Source organism: Acipenser ruthenus, chromosome 57, assembly GCF_902713425.1.
Source record: "Acipenser ruthenus chromosome 57, fAciRut3.2 maternal haplotype, whole genome shotgun sequence".
Classification (NCBI taxonomy): Eukaryota; Metazoa; Chordata; class Actinopteri; order Acipenseriformes; family Acipenseridae; genus Acipenser; species Acipenser ruthenus.
In genome coordinates this window covers 2,956,406-2,976,900 of record NC_081245.1, presented here as the reverse complement: position 1 = coordinate 2,976,900, position 20,495 = coordinate 2,956,406, and the positions used below count along the sequence as shown (strand labels likewise).

The 20,495-nt window shown below is 49.8% G+C and overlaps 2 protein-coding genes across 2 annotated transcripts; one reads left to right on the top strand and one right to left on the bottom strand.

Annotated features, from left to right (window-relative positions):
* Positions 1-7,942: 7,942 nt before the first annotated feature.
* Positions 7,943-10,129, bottom strand: LOC117407638 (zinc finger and SCAN domain-containing protein 2-like). The gene is made up of 2 exons (XM_059017532.1): positions 9,962-10,129; positions 7,943-9,015 (listed from the first exon to the last, which is right to left on the bottom strand). The coding sequence occupies exon 2, from the start codon at positions 9,011-9,013 to the stop codon at positions 7,943-7,945; it is 1,071 nt and encodes a 356-aa protein (XP_058873515.1). The 5' UTR covers positions 9,014-9,015; positions 9,962-10,129.
* A 208-nt stretch (positions 10,130-10,337) lies between these two features.
* LOC117407718 (zinc finger protein 239-like) lies at positions 10,338-19,522 on the top strand. Its single transcript, XM_059017820.1, has 2 exons — positions 10,338-10,502; positions 17,390-19,522. Exon 2 carries the CDS (start codon positions 17,437-17,439, stop codon positions 18,613-18,615), a length of 1,179 nt encoding a protein of 392 aa, XP_058873803.1. The 5' UTR covers positions 10,338-10,502; positions 17,390-17,436; the 3' UTR covers positions 18,616-19,522.
* The last annotated feature ends 973 nt before the right edge of the window (positions 19,523-20,495 follow it).

The following is a 20,495-nucleotide window of genomic DNA, read 5'->3' as shown; positions in this document are numbered from 1 at the left end:
TTTGGTTGTTAGTAGCGTATTGATCCCAGAATCTCATCAAGCAGCTTCTTGAAGGATCCCAGGGTGTCAGCTTCAACAACATTACTGGGGAGTTGGTTCCAGACCCTCACAATTCTCTGTGTAAAAAAGTGCCTCCTATTTTCTGTTCTGAATGCCCCTTTATCTAATCTCCATTTGTGACCCCTGGTCCTTGTTTCTTTTTTCAGGTCAAAAAAGATTCCTGGGTCGACATTGTCTGTACCTTTTAGGATTTTGAATGCTTGAATCAGATCACCGCGTAGTGTTCTTTGTTCAAGACTGAATAGATTCAATTATTTTAGCCTGTCTGCATACGACATGCCTTTTAAACCCGGGATAATTCTGGTTGCTCTTCTTTGCACGCTTTCTAGAGCAGCAATATCCTTTTTGTAACAAGGTGACCTGAACTGAACACAATATTCGAGGTGAGTTCTTACTAATGCATTCTAAAGTTTTAACATTACTTCCCTTGATTTAAATTCAACACTTCTCACAATATATCCGAGCATCTTGTTGGCCTTTTTTATAGCTTCCCCACATTGTCTAGATGAAGACATTTCTGAGTCAACATGAACTAGGTCTTTTTCATAGATTCCTTCTTCAATTTCAGTATCTCCCATATGATATTTATAATGCACTTTTTTATTGCCTGCGTGCAATACTTTACACTTTTCTCTGTTAAATGTCATTTGCCATGTGTCTGCCCAGTTCTGAATGCTGTCCATATCATTTTGAATGACCTTCACTGCTGCAACAGTGTTTGCCACTCCTCCTATTTTTGTGTCATCTGCAAATTTAACAAGTTTGCTTACTATACCCGAATCTAAATCATTAATGTAGATTAGGAATAGCAGAGGACCTAATACTGATCCCTGTGGTACACCACTGGTTACCTCGCTCCATTTTGAGGTTTCTCCTCTAATCAGTACTTTCTGTTTTCTACATGTTAACCACTCCCTAATCCATGTGCATGCATTTCCTTGAATCCCTACTGCATTCAGTTTGAGAATTAATCTTTTATGCGGGACTTTGTCAAACGCTTTCTGGAAATCTAAATAAACCATGTCGTATGCTTTGCAATTATCCATTGTCGATGTTGCATCCTCAAAAAATCAAGCAGGTTAGTTAGACATGATCTCCCTTTCCTAAAACCATGCCGACTGTCTCCCAGGATATTGTTACCATATAGGTAATTTTCCATTTTGGATCTTATTATAGTTTCCATAAGTTTACATATAATAGAAGTCAGGCTTATTGGTCTGTAGTTACCTGGTTCGGTTTTGTTTCCCTTTTTGTGGATCGGTATTACGTTTGCTATTCTCCAGTCTGTCGGTACAACCCCTGTGTCAAGAGACTGTTGCATGATCTTGGTCAGCGGTTTGTAAATAACTTCTTTCATTTCTTTGAGTACTATTGGGAGGATCTCATCCAGCCCAGGGGATTTGTTTATTTTAAGAGTTCCTTTAACACTTCTGCCTCTGTTATGCTAATGTTATTTAAAACTGGATAGGAACAGGTCGACATTTGGGACATGTTGTCCGTGTCCTCCTTTGTAAAAAAACTGTAAAACAATAAAAACAATAAAAGCTTTTACTGCTGCAAGCAACATTTGATGTGACTCACTCTCTCTGTGTCTGTGTATGTGTGTCTGTATGTGTGTGTGTCTGTGTGTGTGTATCTGTGTCTGTGTCTGTCTGTGTCTGTCTGTGTGTCTGTATGTGTGTGTGTGTATGTGTGTGTGTATCTGTGATTAATTTGTGCATGTGTGTATGTGTTTGTATATGTATATGTGTATGTGTGTGTATGTGTATAGTTCTGTATAGTTTTTAAATAATCCATCCACCCATTATCATAACCAGTTAATCCTTTTATTAGTTTGCAGTAAACCGGAGCCTAACCGGGAAGAAACAGGGCAATGCATGACGGGACTACAGCCTAGACGGGACGCCAGTCCATTGCAGGGCACCACACCCACACAAACACACAAACAGACCCAAACACACTCCCAGACCCCCACACCCACACCCAGATCCCCCCCAAACACACTCCCAGACCATCCCCCCACACACACAGACATCCCCCCACACACACAGACATCCCCCATCCAGACACACATCCAGACCCCCCCACACACACCCACACACAGACCCCCCCACACACACAGACCCCCCCCAAACACACCCAGACACACACCCAGACAATCCCAGACACACACCCAGACCCCCCCAGACACACACCCAGACCCCCACACCCACACACAGACCCCCCCAAACACACCCAGACCCCCCCACACACACAGACCCCCCCCCAAACACACCCAGACACACACCCAGACCCCCACACCCATACACAGACCCCCCCAAACACACCCAGACCCCCCCACACACACAGACCCCCCCCAAACACACCCAGACACACACCCAGACCCCACCAGACACACCCCCAGACCCCCACACACACACCCCCAGACCCCCCCCAAACACACCCAGACCCCCCCAGACACCCCCCCCAAACACACACCCAGACCCCCCCAGACACACACCCAGACCCCCCCAAACACACACCCAGACCCCTCCAGACACACACTCAGACCCCTCCAGACACACACACACACTCCCACACACAGACCCCCCCCAAACACACCCAGACCCCCCAGACACACACACACTCCCAGACGCCCCCCCCACACACACAGATCCCTCCACACGCACACTCAGACCCCTCCAGACACACACACAGACCTCACACACACAGACCCACACACACAGACCACCCCAAACACACACCCAGACCCCTCCAGACACACTCCCAGACCCCCCCAAACACACACCCAGACACACACCCAGACCCCCCCAGCACAGACACACACACCCCTCCAGACACACACCCAGACCCCCCCCCAGCACAGACACACACACCCAGACCCCGCCAGACACACACCTAGACCCCTTCAGACACACACCCAGACCCCCCCAGACACACACCCCTCCAGACACACACCCAGACCCCTCCAGACACACACACACACACCCATACCCAGATCAACACATACACCAACACCCACACCCACACACACACAGGACAATTTAGAGTGACCAATCAACCTGAACAGCATGTCTTTGGACTGTGGGAGGAAACTGGAGTACCCTGAGAAAACCCACAATGCGAACACATTGGGGAGAACATGCAAACTCCACACAGACAGACCCGAGGCTGGAATTGAACCCAGGACCCTGGAGCTGTGAGGCAGCAGTGCTAACCACCACGCCACCGTGCCGCCCTTAAAATGTTCAGCTTCCGCCAATATTCCGCCTGCTTCGTTGAACAACTTTCATATCGAGGGTAGCTGTGATCTTGCACATGTGCATTCCAGAAGTTGTGGCAAATGTTGAAAAAAAGCAGTTGTGGTAAATGTTGAAAAACAGCAGAAGTTGTGGTAAATGTTGAAATGAAATATGTTGTTATTTACTTTAACAGATCATTTCACCTATTACATAAGATAGAGCTTGATAAGCCGTCACAGTGGGGGGTACAGATAGTGAAAAGAAAAACATCCATTTAAAAGCAACTATCCATCTTAAACCTTCAGACAGAGCTTTTTAATTAGTTTAAACATTTGGAGATTGAGTTAAAAATTGAACAAAAGGAACCTGTTATAAATGTTCCAACTTTTTATAAAATACACTTTTTTTAAAGTCAAATTAAACAAACAAGCAGTTCAATTAAGTACTACGGTACACTGTAAAAAGAAAAGGTTCTTTGAGGGTTCCTCAAGAAATCTTAAGGTTCTCTACTGGTTTTTATTTTCCTCAGTAAAGATTATTTTGGGATCCTCTTGTTCATCGCTCTACTAAAATATTGCAAAGGGGCTCATTTTAGAAAACTTCAACATCGTCAGTTTGTAAATTGCGGTTTATAATATCGTTTTAAAAACTCCAATTTTCAATACACGTTTAGCCAACATCATGACAAAAAAAGGAAGTGCAATAAGAAATATAGAACCCCTGTAAAAAAAGTTCTTAGAATCACCTAAAAAGGTTTCTCCACAGTGGCAAAGCCACGAACCCTCAAAAGGTTCTAGCTAGAGCCTTTACTTTTTAGAAAGCACTGTGTCCAAAATACTGTACAGAAATATTTGCAGCTGTAACTAAATTGTATGCTAATTATGTAGACTTTTTATAATGTAGCACATTTAAAGTTAGTCTGCTTCCTTTGTTTTACGTACAATCTTAAGTGAACACGTGTTAATAACAGGGGAGACCGGGGCTGGTTGTCACACTTTTTACTCATTCTTATATTTCTCTGGCCCCACACATCACATGCCGCTGTTTTCAATTCCACATGAAAGAATAATATCTCATGTACAAATGGAAATGGTTTAGATCTTCACTTCTCACTTCAATATGAATTTATAAATGGATTAACAGACAGTGTGCACTTGTGACATCCAGCCCCGTCACAGGGTTGGTTGTTACATGATATGGGGTTGTTTGTCACAATTATATCTATTGCCTTTTTAACAAACAATAACACAACAATATTTTGTTTTTGAACACAATATTAATATTTATTTCATTGAACATTTTTGTAACCACTTTATTCTTTTACAGGGTCGCGGTGAGCCGGAGCTAAACCCGGCAGACACTGTGCGTAAGGCAGGATTACACCCTGGACAGGACGCCTGTACATCGCAGGGAACCACACACTCACACAGAGGGCAATTTAGAGTGAGCAATCAACCAGTCTTTGAAGTGTGGGAGGAAACCGGAGTACCCAGAGAAAACCCACAATGCGAACACATTGGGGAGAACATGTAAACTCCACACAGACCCCTAGCCGGATTTAAACCTATGACCCTGTGTGGCAATGCGCCCCGCCCCTGTGTGCATTTGTGTGTTATGTGTTATATGTTGTATGTTGCGTGCATGTGTAAATGTTGGTGTATAGATTGGTACACGGGATATAAACGGGTCTGTGTTTCACGTGTATTTAAAAAGTGTAGATTTGTATTTAGGCACGAGGAGAGCACAAATCACTTCACGTGCTGGTTAAATGTAATATGTGAGCACGGGGTTGCACAGAATTAATTCACGTGCTGGGATTCAAGTGAATAATTAGTAATTGAATCCCAGCACAATAGTATATATAGACGCACATTTCTTGCAGTCGGGGTTGGGTGTTCGAGAGTGGAGAACGGGTGAGAGAGAGAAGGAGAAACGTAAAATAAGATCGTAAATATAAGTGTTTGTACTCACCGTGTTTGTTTGTCTCCGTGCACCGTTTGTCTGTGTAGTCCGTTTTGTTTGTCTATTTATTTTGGCGTGAAGTGCCGTGTCCTGTTTTTGTGCTGTTTTCAAACCTTTTATTTGTTAATAAACGCTGAGTGGAGCCATTGCACTCAGCTCATCATCACCACCGTCTCTGTCTGTGTTTGAATTCCTTTCTGGTCTGACGCAACCCACTCTGGCCGTCTTTGTGACACGTGGTGTCATCGTGGGGTAATAGCGCCTCCAAGCGTCAGACCAGGAGAGGGGGTTTTGTGAAAAAAAAAAAAAAAAAAAATAGTAAAGCGAGGATGGGAAGAAAGAGCTGCAGGAAGCAGCAGAAGCAGCAGCAGCAACAACAGCTGCAGCCCTCATCCTGCATGCCGGGCTGGGAGGAGGACAGCCACAACGGGGCAGTAGCCACCCCTCTACCCCCACTGCCACCGGGTTCCCCACCGTCCCGGGAAATATGGGACTGGCTGGTGCACCCCGAGGGGAACTTCGCCAGTGACCTCCCCTGGGTTATTCACGCACTGCAGATGCGAGATGGGAAACGATGGGAGGACTGGGAGCAACAGCACAACCCGGCATCCGTTCGTGACCTCACCATGGTGGTGCTGGGTTACCTAGCTGCAGACATGGGAGGGATGCCTTCCAGTGAGCAAGAGGGAGAGGAGCAGTCGCTGCCCTCTCCAGTACCTGAGCGGGAGGAGCCTGAGCGTCCACAGCCCAAGTGGGAGGAGCCTGAGCATCCACAGCCCAAGCGGGAGGAGCCTGAGCGTCCTACGCCTGAGCGGGAGGAGCCCGAACGTCCTACGCCTGAGCGGGAGGAGCCCGAACGTCCTACGCCTGAGTGGGAGGAGCCCGAACGTCCTACGCCTGAGTGGGAGGAGCCCGAACGTCCTACGCCTGAGTGGGAGGAGCCCGAACGTCCTACGCCTGAGTGGGAGGAGCCCGAACGTCCTACGCCTGAGTGGGGGGAGTCCGAACGTCCTACGCCTGAGTGGGGGGAGCCCGAACGTCCTACGCCTGAGTGGGGGGAGCCCGAACGTCCACAGCCCAAGAGGGGGGAGTCGGTGCGTCCACAGCCCAAAAGGGAGGAGTCGGTGCGTCCACAGCCCAAAGAGAGGAAAGTCGGGGCTTCCATAACCCTAGGAACCAAGCTGCCAGCAGTGGGAGAATGCCTGCTGGTCCCACCTCCACCAGCAGAGGGAAAATGCCTGCTGGTTTCCCCTTCCGAGGCAGAGCCGCACCAGTCCCCTGCAAGAGAGGCAGAGCAGCACCAGTCCCCTGAAAAAGGGGGAGACTACACGCTGCTCCCACCTCCGTCGTCAGGAGACTACACGCTGCTCCCACCTTCACCGGCAGGAGCAGAGCAGCCGGAGCTGTCTCTGTCTCTGCCACCTTCACCGGCAGGAGCAGAGCAGCAGGAGCTGCCTCTGCCTCCGCCACCTCCACCACTTCCTCCATTAGGAGCAGAGCAGCAGGAGCTGCCTCTGCCTCCACCACCGCCAGGAGCAGAGGAGCAGGAGCTGCCTCTGCCTCCGCCACCTCCACCGGCAGGAGCAGAGCAGCAGGAGCTGCCTCTGTCTCCGCCATGTCCACCAGCAGAGGGTGAATGCCTGCTGGGTCCCTGTCCACCAGCAGAGGGTGAATGCCTGCTGGTATCACTTCCCCCACCAGCAGAGGATGAATACCTGCTGGTATCACTTCCCCCACCAGCAGAGGATAAATGCCTGCTGGTATCACTTTCCCCACCATCCCGAGGAGAGGAGCGGGAGCTGCCTCTGCCTCCATCACCATCAGGGGGAGAGAAGCAGGAGCTGCCTCTCCCTTCACCAGAAAGACCAGGACGTGAAGCTGGCGGCCCTCAGCAGCCCTTGCATAGGCTGCTGAGGGAAGCATGGGGAAGAACCACCTGGCCGCAGAGGCCGAGAAGAGGGCCAACACCCGCACCCCGGCTGGTCCTGACTCCCTGCCACGCTTCACCCAAGGATGCCTGTCTGGCATCGCCTGGGGTTGCCTGCCGCGCCGCATCGCCTGGGGCTGCCAGTTGCTCCGCATCGCAGCAGGAAGTACTGTGGCCGGAACCCCACCAAGGGGAGCTGCCGGCCACGAAGAAGGTGGGGGAGGTCAGGAGACCTGCTCCCACTGCAGCAGTTTCGCTGCCGGAGATCGTGGGGGAGGTCCGGAGACCGGCTCCCACTGCAGCAGTTTTGCTGCCGGAGATCGTGGGGGAGGTCCGGAGACCTGCTCCCACTGCAGCAGTTTCGCTGCCGGAGATCGTGGGGGAGGTCCGGAGACCTGCTCCCACTGCAGCTTCTTCGCTGCCGGCAGTACTGTGGTCGGAGCCCCACCAAGGGGAGCTACCGGCTACGAAGGAAGGGGGAGAGGTCAGGAGACCAGCATCCCCCGCAGCAAGTTCGCTGCAAGCGGGGACTAGCAGGCTGTCAGCCGTGCCACTACCGGCAGGGGTGCTGACAGCATGGCCAGCCAGGAGCCCACTGAAGCCTCCCTTCCCAGCCCGAGACTTTGTCCTGGACTGCTGGATTTTTAAGGGGGGAAAAGAATCTGCCCTGTTTGCCTGGGTGTCACATGTGCTGCCCCCCCCCCCCCTCCGCTCCCCCCCAGCCCCGGTCTCTGTTCTGCGTGACGGAAGGCTACGCCCGAGACTCATGGATCTGCCTGTGCATCCGCAGATCATCCTGCAGCTTGAAGCCCTTCCCACAGTCTGCACAGCGATAGGGCTTGAGCCCCGCCCCCCGCCCCGCCCCCACCGGCACTCTCTCAGCACTGTGGATTCTCTGGTGCTGGCTCAGGTGCCCCAGCCTGTAGAAGCTGTCTCCGCACTCGCTGCACAGGTAGCAGCTCTGCTGGCCGGCGTGGCTCGCCCCCTCGTGCTCCCGCAGCTGCCCCAGCTGGTAGAAGGTGGCCCGCAGGGCCCGCAGTGGTGCGGCTCCCGGGCGTGGGCATGCCGGTGGTAGCGCAGGGCCCCCCGAGCCGCGGAAGCGCTTGCCGCACTGGGGGCAGGGGTAGGGCTTGTCTCCGGTGTGGGTGAGCCGGTGTGTGTTCAGGATGCGCCGCTGGGTGAAGCTCTTCCCGCAGTCGCTGCACTGGTACGGGCGCTCCCCGCTGTGGCTGCGCCGGTGCACCGTCACCGTGTACCGCCGGCTGAACGACTTGCCACAGTCCGGGCAGCGGTGGAGGGGCCTGGGGGGGACTGCGGTGACCTGCTCTCCCGGTCCCTGTCCCTCTACATCTTCCTCTCCCGGTCCCAGTCCCACTACATCCTCCTCTCCCTCTCCTCCGTCCTCTCCTCCCTCTACATCCTCCTCTCCCTCTCCTCCCTCCTCTCCTCCCTCTACATCCTCCTCTCCCGGTCCCTGTCCCTCTACATCCTCCTCTCCCTCTCCTCCCTCCTCATCTCCCTCTCCCTCTCCTCCCTCTCTCTTCACATCCTCCTCTTTGATGTGAGTCCAGCTCAGTTCAGTCCTGTGGTCTGCGTGTTCAAACACAGCCTCCTCTCCTCCCTCTCTCTCTCCCTCTCCTCCCTCCTCTCCTCCCTCTCTCTTCACATCCTCCTCTTTGATGTGAATCCAGCCCAGTTCAGTCCTGTCCCGCGCGATGAGGTCCTGTTTGATTTGGGGCTCCCCCTCCACGTGTCCCAGTTGAGGCTCCAGCGGCTCCTCTTTGATTGGAGTGCGGCCCCTCTCTCCCACAACAGCGGACATCTCTATCAGGAGAGAGGACGAGAGTCAGCAACACTGAAGGACTTCATGATAATAATAATAATAATAATAATAATAATAATAATAATAATAATAATAATAATAATAATAATAATAATAACAATACACATTTATAAAGATTACAAAAATAATTTAGGATCCGGGATTGGACTTTATTTTCAGGACGTTTCGGGCAAAAGCCCTTCTTCAGCTGTTCAAAAAGAATTGTAATTATACAACATTTCTGAGGATGACGTCATGATTATGAGAATAGAACGTTCATTCCCAGAGGTTCCGAAGTTTCCGAGCAACATCTGTTCCACAACACTCACTGATCAATTGATTTGAATTACAACAGGTTTACTGCATTGTGTTTTATAGAGAGAGGGAGGAGAGACAGAGAGGAGAGAGAGAGGAGTGGAGAGAGGAGGGGAAAGCAGAGATCATACCAGGGGTGAGAGAGAGAGAGAGAGAGAGAGAGAGGGGAAAGCAGAGAACATACCAGGGGTGAGAGAGAGAGAGAGAGAGAGAGAGAGAGAGAGGGGAAAGCAGAGAACATACCAGGGGTGAGAGAGAGAGAGAGAGAGAGAGAGAGATGTGTCCTTTAACATACGACAGTATTTACAATACAGACATTGTATTTGATAGAACTTGTACTTGTTGTGATCCTAGCTTGTTGCCTCCCAGTTCATGTTGTATTCTATTATTATTATTATTATTATTATTATTATTATTATTAGTGCCCGGACTGTAACTCTATTTCAATATGAATCTTGCACAGTAACCCTGGACTGCCCTGTAGCGCCGGTGCGAGTCGCATTTTATAAAGCCGGCGTCTGCCGCATAAATCAAAGCGATACTTAAATAAAAACCGATACAAAACGCCCAGATAAAGAAGGCGCTCAAACACCCCCCCCCCCCCCCCCCTTTGAACCGCGTTTCAGCACTGACCGTGGAGGACAGCGCGGTGTTGAACTCTCCTTTACTTTACAATCCGCAGGCGGGCGGGTTTAATATATGAAAACATAACAGACCGCTATAAGAGTAAACAAAGCGGCGACTTCTGCGAACGAAACGCGGGTCAGCGACCGCAGAACTACAGCAAGCCACGGCGGACAAACTACCGGCGCGTTGAGAAAGCACCCAGGGGCGGGGCCGAGCCGTGGCGTCACCGAGGGGGTGGGGGTTAAAAGAACAGGCCGGCGTTTATTGGCTACAGAAACGCTCCGAAACCCAGCTTGCGAGATTGATTGGCTGGCTTGTCTCCCTCTGTCGAAGCGAGGGCGGGATCGCGACGAGAGGAGGAGGAGGAGGAGGAGGGACCAGGTTGTGAAACTGGGGACTATAGTCTGCCATCTTGGCTCCTCCTCTTGGCTTTGTTTTAGTTTTAAATTCAGTTATTTTAGTTGAAGAAGCGGTTTGAAGAAATAAATAAGCGCACAGTTCACGCCGATTGAGGGGAGATACGGCGGGAGGAGAGCGAGAGACGGGGGTAAGGAAGCATTGAAACTGCATCTATCGGCGAGCTCAGCAAGTAACCGCAGGGTCACGAATGATTAAGCTGTGCTCGCCCCATTCACAAATCAAATACACCGTTTGTATGACGTGGTTAATAATTCAGATTCTGCAAGCCGGTATCTCGCGTGTTGAAATGGGACTAGCTGATAGATTATTTTTTTTTGAACGATTTGGTTGGATTTTAATAGAACTTGTGTGTTTACGTAACATGCATTATACAAATCAAAAGATGCAGTTTTGCATGCGAACGACACCGAGTGTGTGATTGATGGTATTCACGCAGTCAAACGGGGTTCTGTTAACGGAGAAAGCAAAACGTACAGTGCGTGAATGAGCGCGACGAGCCTTCAAAGGGTTAAACTGCCTTGGAATTCCCGGAAACCTTCGAGCGGCGGAACGCGGCGCTGCCTGCTTCATGTGACGTAACTTGCTTCCATTGAAGAGCGTTTGTATGAAGCGCGACGCTCACGTGAGGAGCGCGCTGCTTTCCACTGAGGTCGCGCTGCTGTTATAAAGCGTTTCCTAATAGAGGAAGCTGCGGGTTTTAGGGGTGGAAGAGCCCCACGTGCAGGCATTGTGGGAGTGGCGTCAGTCTGTTGAATGAACCTGCAGGGGAGTTCATATTACAGCAGATAAGCCTTGACATGCACATTTAAATAACATTGGATTCATACCGTTCTCTAAGTGTGTGACTTCTGCAGAAATTCAAATGAAAGCGCTTTGCATGCAGTCTGAAATGACAAATCTACCTACAGGGATGGGAATCAGACTCCCGCTGCACAGCAGTGTGATCCAGTCCTGGTTTCACTGGGAGTTTAATAATCAGACACACCTGAGCTTGTTAGCTAGACACACTGGGGGCTGATCAAGCTGCTAGTAAAACCTGGACTGGGTGACACTGCTGCGGAATAGGAGTCTGATTCCCATCCCTCTTTCAGAAGGGATCAGCATCACTCACAGGAAGTCCCTGAGATGGACGGAGCTCCATGCAGCCCACAGCTTCCGATTTGCTGGGTCGTCCGATTCGAATGACTCTGCAGTGTGTCTGTGTTTACACCATCACTGTCCACAGTGACTCTGCAATTTGACTGTTTACACCATCACTGTCCACAGTGACTCTGCAGTGTGACTGTGTTTACACCATCCCGGTCCACAGTGACTCTGCAGTGTGTCTGTGTTTACACCATCACGGTCCACAGTGACTCTGCAGCGTGACTGTGTTTACAGCATCCCGGTCCACAGTGACTCTGCAGTGTGACTGTGTTTACACCATCACGGTCCACAGTGACTCTGCAGTGTGACTGTGTTTACACCATCACGGTCCACAGTGACTCTGCAGTGTGTCTGTGTTTACACCATCACGGTCCACAGTGACTCTGCAGCGTGACTGTGTTTACAGCATCCCGGTCCACAGTGACTCTGCAGCGTGACTGTGTTTACACCATCACGGTCCACAGTGACTCTGCAGTGTGTCTGTGTTTACACCATCACTGTCCACAGTGACTCTGCAGTGTGTCTGTGTTTACACCATCACTGTCCACAGTGACTCTGCAGTGTGTCTGTGTTTACACCATCACGGTCCACAGTGACTCTGCAGTGTGACTGTGTTTACACCATCACGGTCCACAGTGACTCTGCAGTGTGTCTGTGTTTACAGCATCACGGTCCACAGTGACTCTGCAGTGTGACTGTGTTTACACCATCACTGTCCACAGTGATTCTGCAGTGTGTCTGTGTTTACACCATCACAGTCCACAGTGACTCTGCAGTGTGACTGTGTTTACACCATCACTGTCCACAGTGACTCTGCAGTGTGTCTGTGTTTACACCATCACGGTCCACAGTGACTCTGCAGTGTGACTGTGTTTACACCATCACGGTCCACAGTGACTCTGCAGTGTGTCTGTGTTTACAGCATCACGGTCCACAGTGACTCTGCAGTGTGACTGTGTTTACACCATCACTGTCCACAGTGACTCTGCAGTGTGTCTGTGTTTACACCATCACAGTCCACAGTGACTCTGCAGTGTGACTGTGTTTACACCATCACAGTCCACAGTGACTCTGCAGTGTGACTGTGTTTACACCATCACTGTCCACAGTGACTCTGCAGTGTGTCTGTGTTTACAGCATCACAGTCCACAGTGACTCTGCAGTGTGACTGTGTTTACACCATCACAGTCCACAGTGACTCTGCAGTGTGACTGTGTTTACACCATCACTGTCCACAGTGACTCTGCAGTGTGTCTGTGTTTACACCATCACAGTCCACAGTGACTCTGCAGTGTGACTGTGTTTACACCATCACAGTCCACAGTGACTCTGCAGTGTGACTGTGTTTACACCATCACTGTCCACAGTGACTCTGCAGTGTGACTGTGTTTACAGCATCACAGTCCACAGTGACTCTGCAGTGTGACTGTGTTTACACCATCACTGTCCACAGTGACTCTGCAGTGTGACTGTGTTTACACCATCACAGTCCACAGTGACTCTGCAGTGTGACTGTGTTTACACCATCACAGTCCACAGTGACTCTGCAGTGTGACTGTTTACACCATCACAGTCCACAGTGACTCTGCAGTGTGACTGTGTTTACACCATCCCGGTCCACAGTGACTCTGCAGTGTGACTGTGTTTACACCATCACGGTCCACAGTGACTCTGCAGTGTGACTGTGTTTACACCATCACGGTCCACAGTGACTCTGCAGTGTGACTGTGTTTACACCATCACTGTCCACAGTGACTCTGCAGTGTGACTGTGTTTACACCATCACGGTCCACAGTGACTCTGCAGTGTGACTGTGTTTACAGCATCACGGTCCACAGTGACTCTGCAGTGTGACTGTGTTTACACCATCACGGTCCACAGTGACTCTGCAGTGTGACTGTGTTTACACCATCACGGTCCACAGTGACTCTGCAGTGTGACTGTGTTTACAGCATCACAGTCCACAGTGACTCTGCAGTGTGACTGTGTTTACACCATCACAGTCCACAGTGACTCTGCAGTGTGACTGTGTTTACACCATCACAGTCCACAGTGACTCTGCAGTGTGACTGTGTTTACACCATCACAGTCCACAGTGACTCTGCAGTGTGACTGTGTTTACACCATCACGGTCCACAGTGACTCTGCAGTGTGACTGTGTTTACACCATCACTGTCCACAGTGACTCTGCAGTGTGTCTGTGTTTACACCATCACGGTCCACAGTGACTGCAGTGTGACTGTGTTTACACCATCACTGTCCACAGTGACTCTGCAGTGTGTCTGTGTTTACAGCATCACGGTCCACAGTGACTCTGCAGTGTGACTGTGTTTACACCATCACTGTCCACAGTGACTCTGCAGTGTGACTGTGTTTACACCATCCCGGTCCACAGTGACTCTGCAGTGTGACTGTGTTTACACCATCACGGTCAACAGTGACTCTGCAGTGTGACAGTGTTTACACCATCACTGTCCACAGTGACTCTGCAGTGTGTCTGTGTTTACACCATCCCGGTCCACAGTGACTCTGCAGTGTGTCTGTGTTTACACCATCCCGGTCCACAGTGACTCTGCAGTGTGACTGTGTTTACACCATCACAGTCCACAGTGACTCTGCAGTGTGACTGTGTTTACACCATCACTGTCCACAGTGACTCTGCAGTGTGTCTGTGTTTACAGCATCACGGTCCACAGTGACTCTGCAGCGTGACTGTGTTTACACCATCACGGTCCACAGTGACTCTGCAGCGTGACTGTGTTTACACCATCACGGTCCACAGTGACTCTGCAGCGTGACTGTGTTTACACCATCACGGTCCACAGTGACTCTGCAGCGTGACTGTGTTTACACCATCCCGGTCCACAGTGACTCTGCAGCGTGACTGTGTTTACACCATCACGGTCCACAGTGACTCTGCAGCGTGACTGTGTTTACACCATCACGTTCCACAGTGACTCTGCAGCGTGACTGTGTTTACACCATCACGGTCCACAGTGACTCTGCAGCGTGACTGTGTTTACACCATCACTGTCCACAGTGACTCTGCAGCGTGACTGTGTTTACACCATCACGGTCCACAGTGACTCTGCAGCGTGACTGTGTTTACACCATCACGGTCCACAGTGACTCTGCAGCGTGACTGTGTTTACACCATCACGGTCCACAGTGACTCTGCAGCGTGACTGTGTTTACACCATCACGGTCCACAGTGACTCTGCAGCGTGACTGTGTTTACACCATCACGGTCCACAGTGACTCTGCAGCGTGACTGTGTTTACACCATCACGGTCCACAGTGACTCTGCAGCGTGACTGTGTTTACACCATCACGGTCCACAGTGACTCTGCAGCGTGACTGTGTTTACACCATCACGGTCCACAGTGACTCTGCAGCGTGACTGTGTTTACACCATCACGGTCCACAGTGACTCTGCAGCGTGACTGTGTTTACACCATCACGGTCCACAGTGACTCTGCAGTGTGACTGTGTTTACACCATCACGGTCCACAGTGACTCTGCAGTGTGACTGTGTTTACACCATCACGGTCCACAGTGACTCTGCAGTGTGTCTGTGTTTACACCATCACGGTCCACAGTGACTCTGCAGTGTGACTGTGTTTACACCATCACGGTCCACAGTGACTCTGCAGTGTGACTGTGTTTGCACCATCACGGTCCACAGTGACTCTGCAGTGTGTCTGTGTTTACACCATCCCGGTCCACAGTGACTCTGCAGTGTGACTGTGTTTGCAGCATCACGGTCCACAGTGACTCTGCAGTGTGACTGTGTTTACACCATCACGGTCCACAGTGACTCTGCAGCGTGTCTGTGTTTACAGCATCACGGTCCACAGTGACTCTGCAGCGTGACTGTGTTTACACCATCACGGTCCACAGTGACTCTGCAGCGTGACTGTGTTTACAGCATCACGGTCCACAGTGACTCTGCAGCGTGACTGTGTTTACACCATCACGGTCCACAGTGACTCTGCAGCGTGACTGTGTTTACACCATCACGGTCCACAGTGACTCTGCAGCGTGACTGTGTTTACACCATCACGGTCCACAGTGACTCTGCAGCGTGACTGTGTTTACACCATCACGGTCCACAGTGACTCTGCAGCGTGACTGTGTTTACACCATCACGGTCCACAGTGACTCTGCAGCGTGACTGTGTTTACACCATCACGGTCCACAGTGACTCTGCAGCGTGACTGTGTTTACACCATCACGGTCCACAGTGACTCTGCAGCGTGACTGTGTTTACACCATCACGGTCCACAGTGACTCTGCAGCGTGACTGTGTTCACACCATCACGGTCCACAGTGACTCTGCAGCGTGACTGTGTTTACACCATCACGGTCCACAGTGACTCTGCAGCGTGACTGTGTTTACACCATCACGGTCCACAGTGACTCTGCAGCGTGACTGTGTTTACACCATCACGGTCCACAGTGACTCTGCAGCGTGACTGTGTTTACACCATCACGGTCCACAGTGACTCTGCAGCGTGACTGTGTTTACACCATCACGGTCCACAGTGACTCTGCAGCGTGACTGTGTTTACACCATCACGGTCCACAGTGACTCTGCAGCGTGACTGTGTTTACACCATCACGGTCCACAGTGACTCTGCAGCGTGACTGTGTTTACACCATCACGGTCCACAGTGACTCTGCAGCGTGACTGTGTTTACACCATCACGGTCCACAGTGACTCTGCAGCGTGACTGTGTTTACACCATCACGGTCCACAGTGACTCTGCAGCGTGACTGTGTTTACACCATCACGGTCCACAGTGACTCTGCAGCGTGACTGTGTTTACACCATCACGGTCCACAGTGACTCTGCAGCGTGACTGTGTTTACACCATCACGGTCCACAGTGACTCTGCAGCGTGACTGTGTTTACACCATCACGGTCCACAGTGACTCTGCAGCGTGACTGTGTTTACACCATCACGGTCCACAGTGACTCTGCAGCGTGACTGTGTTTACACCATCACGGTCCACAGTGACTCTGCAGCGTGACTGTGTTTACAGCATCCCGGTCCACAGTGACTCTGCAGTGTGACTGTGTTTACAGCATCACGGTCCACAGTGACTCTGCAGTGTGACTGTTTACAGCATCCCGGTCCACAGTGACTCTGCAGTGTGACTGTGTTTACAGCATCCCGGTCCACAGTGACTCTGCAGCGTGACTGTGTTTACACCATCACGGTCCACAGTGACTCTGCAGCGTGACTGTGTTTACACCATCACGGTCCACAGTGACTCTGCAGCGTGACTGTGTTTACACCATCACGGTCCACAGTGACTCTGCAGCGTGACTGTGTTTACACCATCACGGTCCACAGTGACTCTGCAGCGTGACTGTGTTTACACCATCACGGTCCACAGTGACTCTGCAGCGTGACTGTGTTTACAGCATCCCGGTCCACAGTGACTCTGCAGCGTGACTGTGTTTACAGCATCCCGGTCCACAGTGACTCTGCAGTGTGACTGTGTTTACAGCATCACGGTCCACAGTGACTCTGCAGTGTGACTGTTTACAGCATCCCGGTCCACAGTGACTCTGCAGTGTGACTGTGTTTACAGCATCCCGGTCCACAGTGACTCTGCAGTGTGACTGTGTTTACACCATCACAGTCCACAGTGACTCTGCAGTGTGACTGTGTTTACAGCATCCCGGTCCACAGTGACTCTGCAGTGTGACTGTGTTTACAGCATCCCGGTCCACAGTGACTCTGCAGTGTGACTGTTTTTACACCATCATGGTCACTAAAGGGTTATAATAAATGTTTATTATGGGATGTTTTTTCATTTCATGTGTTAAATGATAAAAACTTACTTTCGGTTTTCCAGGCATTGATCCGAAACTGGAATATCGGGACAGAAGGCAAGTCTCAGAAATGGCATCTTCTCACATTAAAGGGGAGGCGACTGAACTGGAACCTGTGTCCATTAAAGGGGAGGCCCCTGAACTAGAACCTGTGTCCATTAAAGGGGAGGCCTCTGAACTAGAACCTGTGTCCATTAAAGGGGAGGCCCTTGAACTAGAACCTGTCTGCATTAAAGGGGAGGTCCCTGAACTAGAACCTGTGTCCATTAAAGGGGAGGCCCCTGAACTAGAACCTGTGTCCATTAAAGGGCAGGCCCCTGAACTACAACCTGTCTGCATTAAAGGGGAGGCCCCTGAACTGGAGCCTGTCCCAATTAAAGGGGAGGCCCCTGAACTGCTACCTGTTAAACCAGCAGTATCTGAGAATGAGGCTTTATTATATGAAGCAGCATTAGGGAAAAGACACAAGCGAATTCACACGGGAGAGAAACCGTATCGCTGTGCTGACTGTGGGAAGAGTTTCACTCAATTTAGAGTTCTTAAAAGACACCAGCAGATTCACACGGGAGAGAAACCGTATCGCTGTGCTGACTGTGGGAAGAGTTTCACTCAATTACAAAGTGTTAAATTACACCAGCGAATTCACAAAGCAGAGAAACCACATCGCTGTGCTGAGTGCGGGAAGAGCTTCACTCAATCTGGAGTTCTTAAAAGACACGGTCTAGTTCACACAGGAGAGAAACCGTATCGCTGCGCTGACTGTGGGAGCAACTTCACTCAGTCAGAACATCTTAAAAGACACCAGCAAATTCACACGGGTGAGAAACCGCACCGCTGTGATCAATGCGGGAAGAGCTTCGCCGATGTAGGAAATTTTAAAAGACACGGTCGAATTCACACGGGCGACAAACCGCACCGCTGTGATCAATGCGGGAAGAGCTTCGCCGATGTAGGAAATTTTAAAAGACACGGTCGAATTCACACGGGCGACAAACCGCACCGCTGTGATCAATGCGGGAAGAGCTTCCATCACTTACAAAATCTTCAAACGCACCAACAAATTCACACAGGAGAGAAACCGTACCACTGCACTGAGTGTGGGAGGAGCTTCAGTCAGTTACAGTATCTTAAAAGACACCAGAGAATTCACACAGGAGAGAAACCGTATGTCTGCGCTGACTGTGGGAGGAGCTTCAGGCAGTTACAGTATCTTAAAAGACACCAGAGAGTTCACACAGGAGAGAACTGATACCCTGTATGAAATGTACAATATCTTAACAGAATGAGAGGAAGTAACCATGACGATGTAGTGAAAGAGAACATTTAAATATCAGGAGAGATTTTGGATGTCAGAAATGACGTGGCAGCAGCCCGTTCTGAAGTGACGCAGCGGCGCTTCACGGGTCACTGCGACGGGATTCAGGACATCCTCCCTTGCGATTCACTCCCGGGGCGTGCGATTCAGGTTCACTGACGACACCTTCACAACGAGACCGGCTGATTTATCTAGAAGAACGGTCTGCTCTAGATATCCAGAGCACGGCATTCTCATCTGTGGACCAGACGCGGAATCAGAATACGAGAGAGATTGATAATAAATGATTCCTCTCAGTATTGGAGAAATGAATTGATTCCGTCAAGGCGGGCAGCTGCATGAAAACACAAGAAGCACCCAAACTCTGAAAACGGTAAATCGCACCGAAGGGCTCACAGAACCCCATTATTACATTCGTTTCAGTTAGGAAGATGATATCTAAAATCTCTTGCAGTATTTTTTCGTGCATCCCCAGTTTCCGAGCTGTCTTGGAGGTGCGATAAAGGGGCTTATCATTTTCTGTTTGTTTTTAATTCATTGAATTGTCTTTTATTATTCTTGCTCCTAATAAAAAAAAAACACATAAAAGGCTGTTCTTAGTCCGAGTCAGAAACTATGTGCTGTGAGTTTGTGATTCATAGAGATTATAATGGTTCATGTCCAAACAGCAATTCAGAATTTAACATCGTCCCTTTATTGATTCCACTATGTAAGATTTACACACACGGCATTTAAACATTCATACACAATAATGCATCTCCTGTTCTTACAGTCTCACACAGACAGGTTTATAAAGGATAGCAATGTTTCTGTATCTCTGAGAGTCTCACACACACAGGTTTATAAAGGATTCGATGTTTCTGTATCTCTGAGAGTCTCACACAGACAGGTTTATAAAGGATTCGATGTTTCTGTATCTCTGAGAGTCTCACACAGACAGACAGGTTTATAAAGGATTCGATGTTTCTGTATCTCTGAGAGTCTCAGACAGACAGGTTTATAAAGGATTCGATGTTTCTGTATCTCTGAGAGTCTCACACAGACAGGTTTATAAAGGATTCAATGTTTCTGTATCTCTGAGAGTCTCACACAGACAGGTTTATAAAGGATTTGATGTTTCTGTATCTCTGAGAGTCTCACACAGACAGACAGGTTTATAAAGGATTCAATGTTTCTGTATCTCTGAGAGTCTCACACAGACAGACAGGTTTATAAAGGATTCGATGTTTCTGTATCTCTGAGAGTCTCACACACACAGGCTTATAAAGGATTCGATGTTTCTGTATCTCTGAGAGTCTCACACAGACAGACAGGTTTATAAAGGATTCAATGTTTCTGTATCTCTGAGAGTCTCACACAGACAGGTTTATAAAGGATTCAATGTTTCTGTATCTCTGAGAGTCTCACACACACAGGTTTATAAAGGATTCGATGTTTCTGTATCTCTGAGAGTCTCACACAGACAGGTTTATAAAGGATTCGATGTTTCTGTATCTCTGAGAGTCTCACACAGACAGACAGGTTTATAAAGGATTCGATGTTTCTGTATCTCTGAGAGTCTCACACAGACAGGTTTATAAAGGATTCAATGTTTCTGTATCTCTGAGAGTCTCACACAGACAGGTTTATAAAGGATTTGATGTTTCTGTATCTCTGAGAGTCTCACACAGACAGACAGGTTTATAAAGGATTCAATGTTTCTGTATCTCTGAGAGTCTCACACAGACAGACAGGTTTATAAAGGATTCGATGTTTCTGTATCTCTGAGAGTCTCACACACACAGGCTTATAAAGGATTCGATGTTTCTGTATCT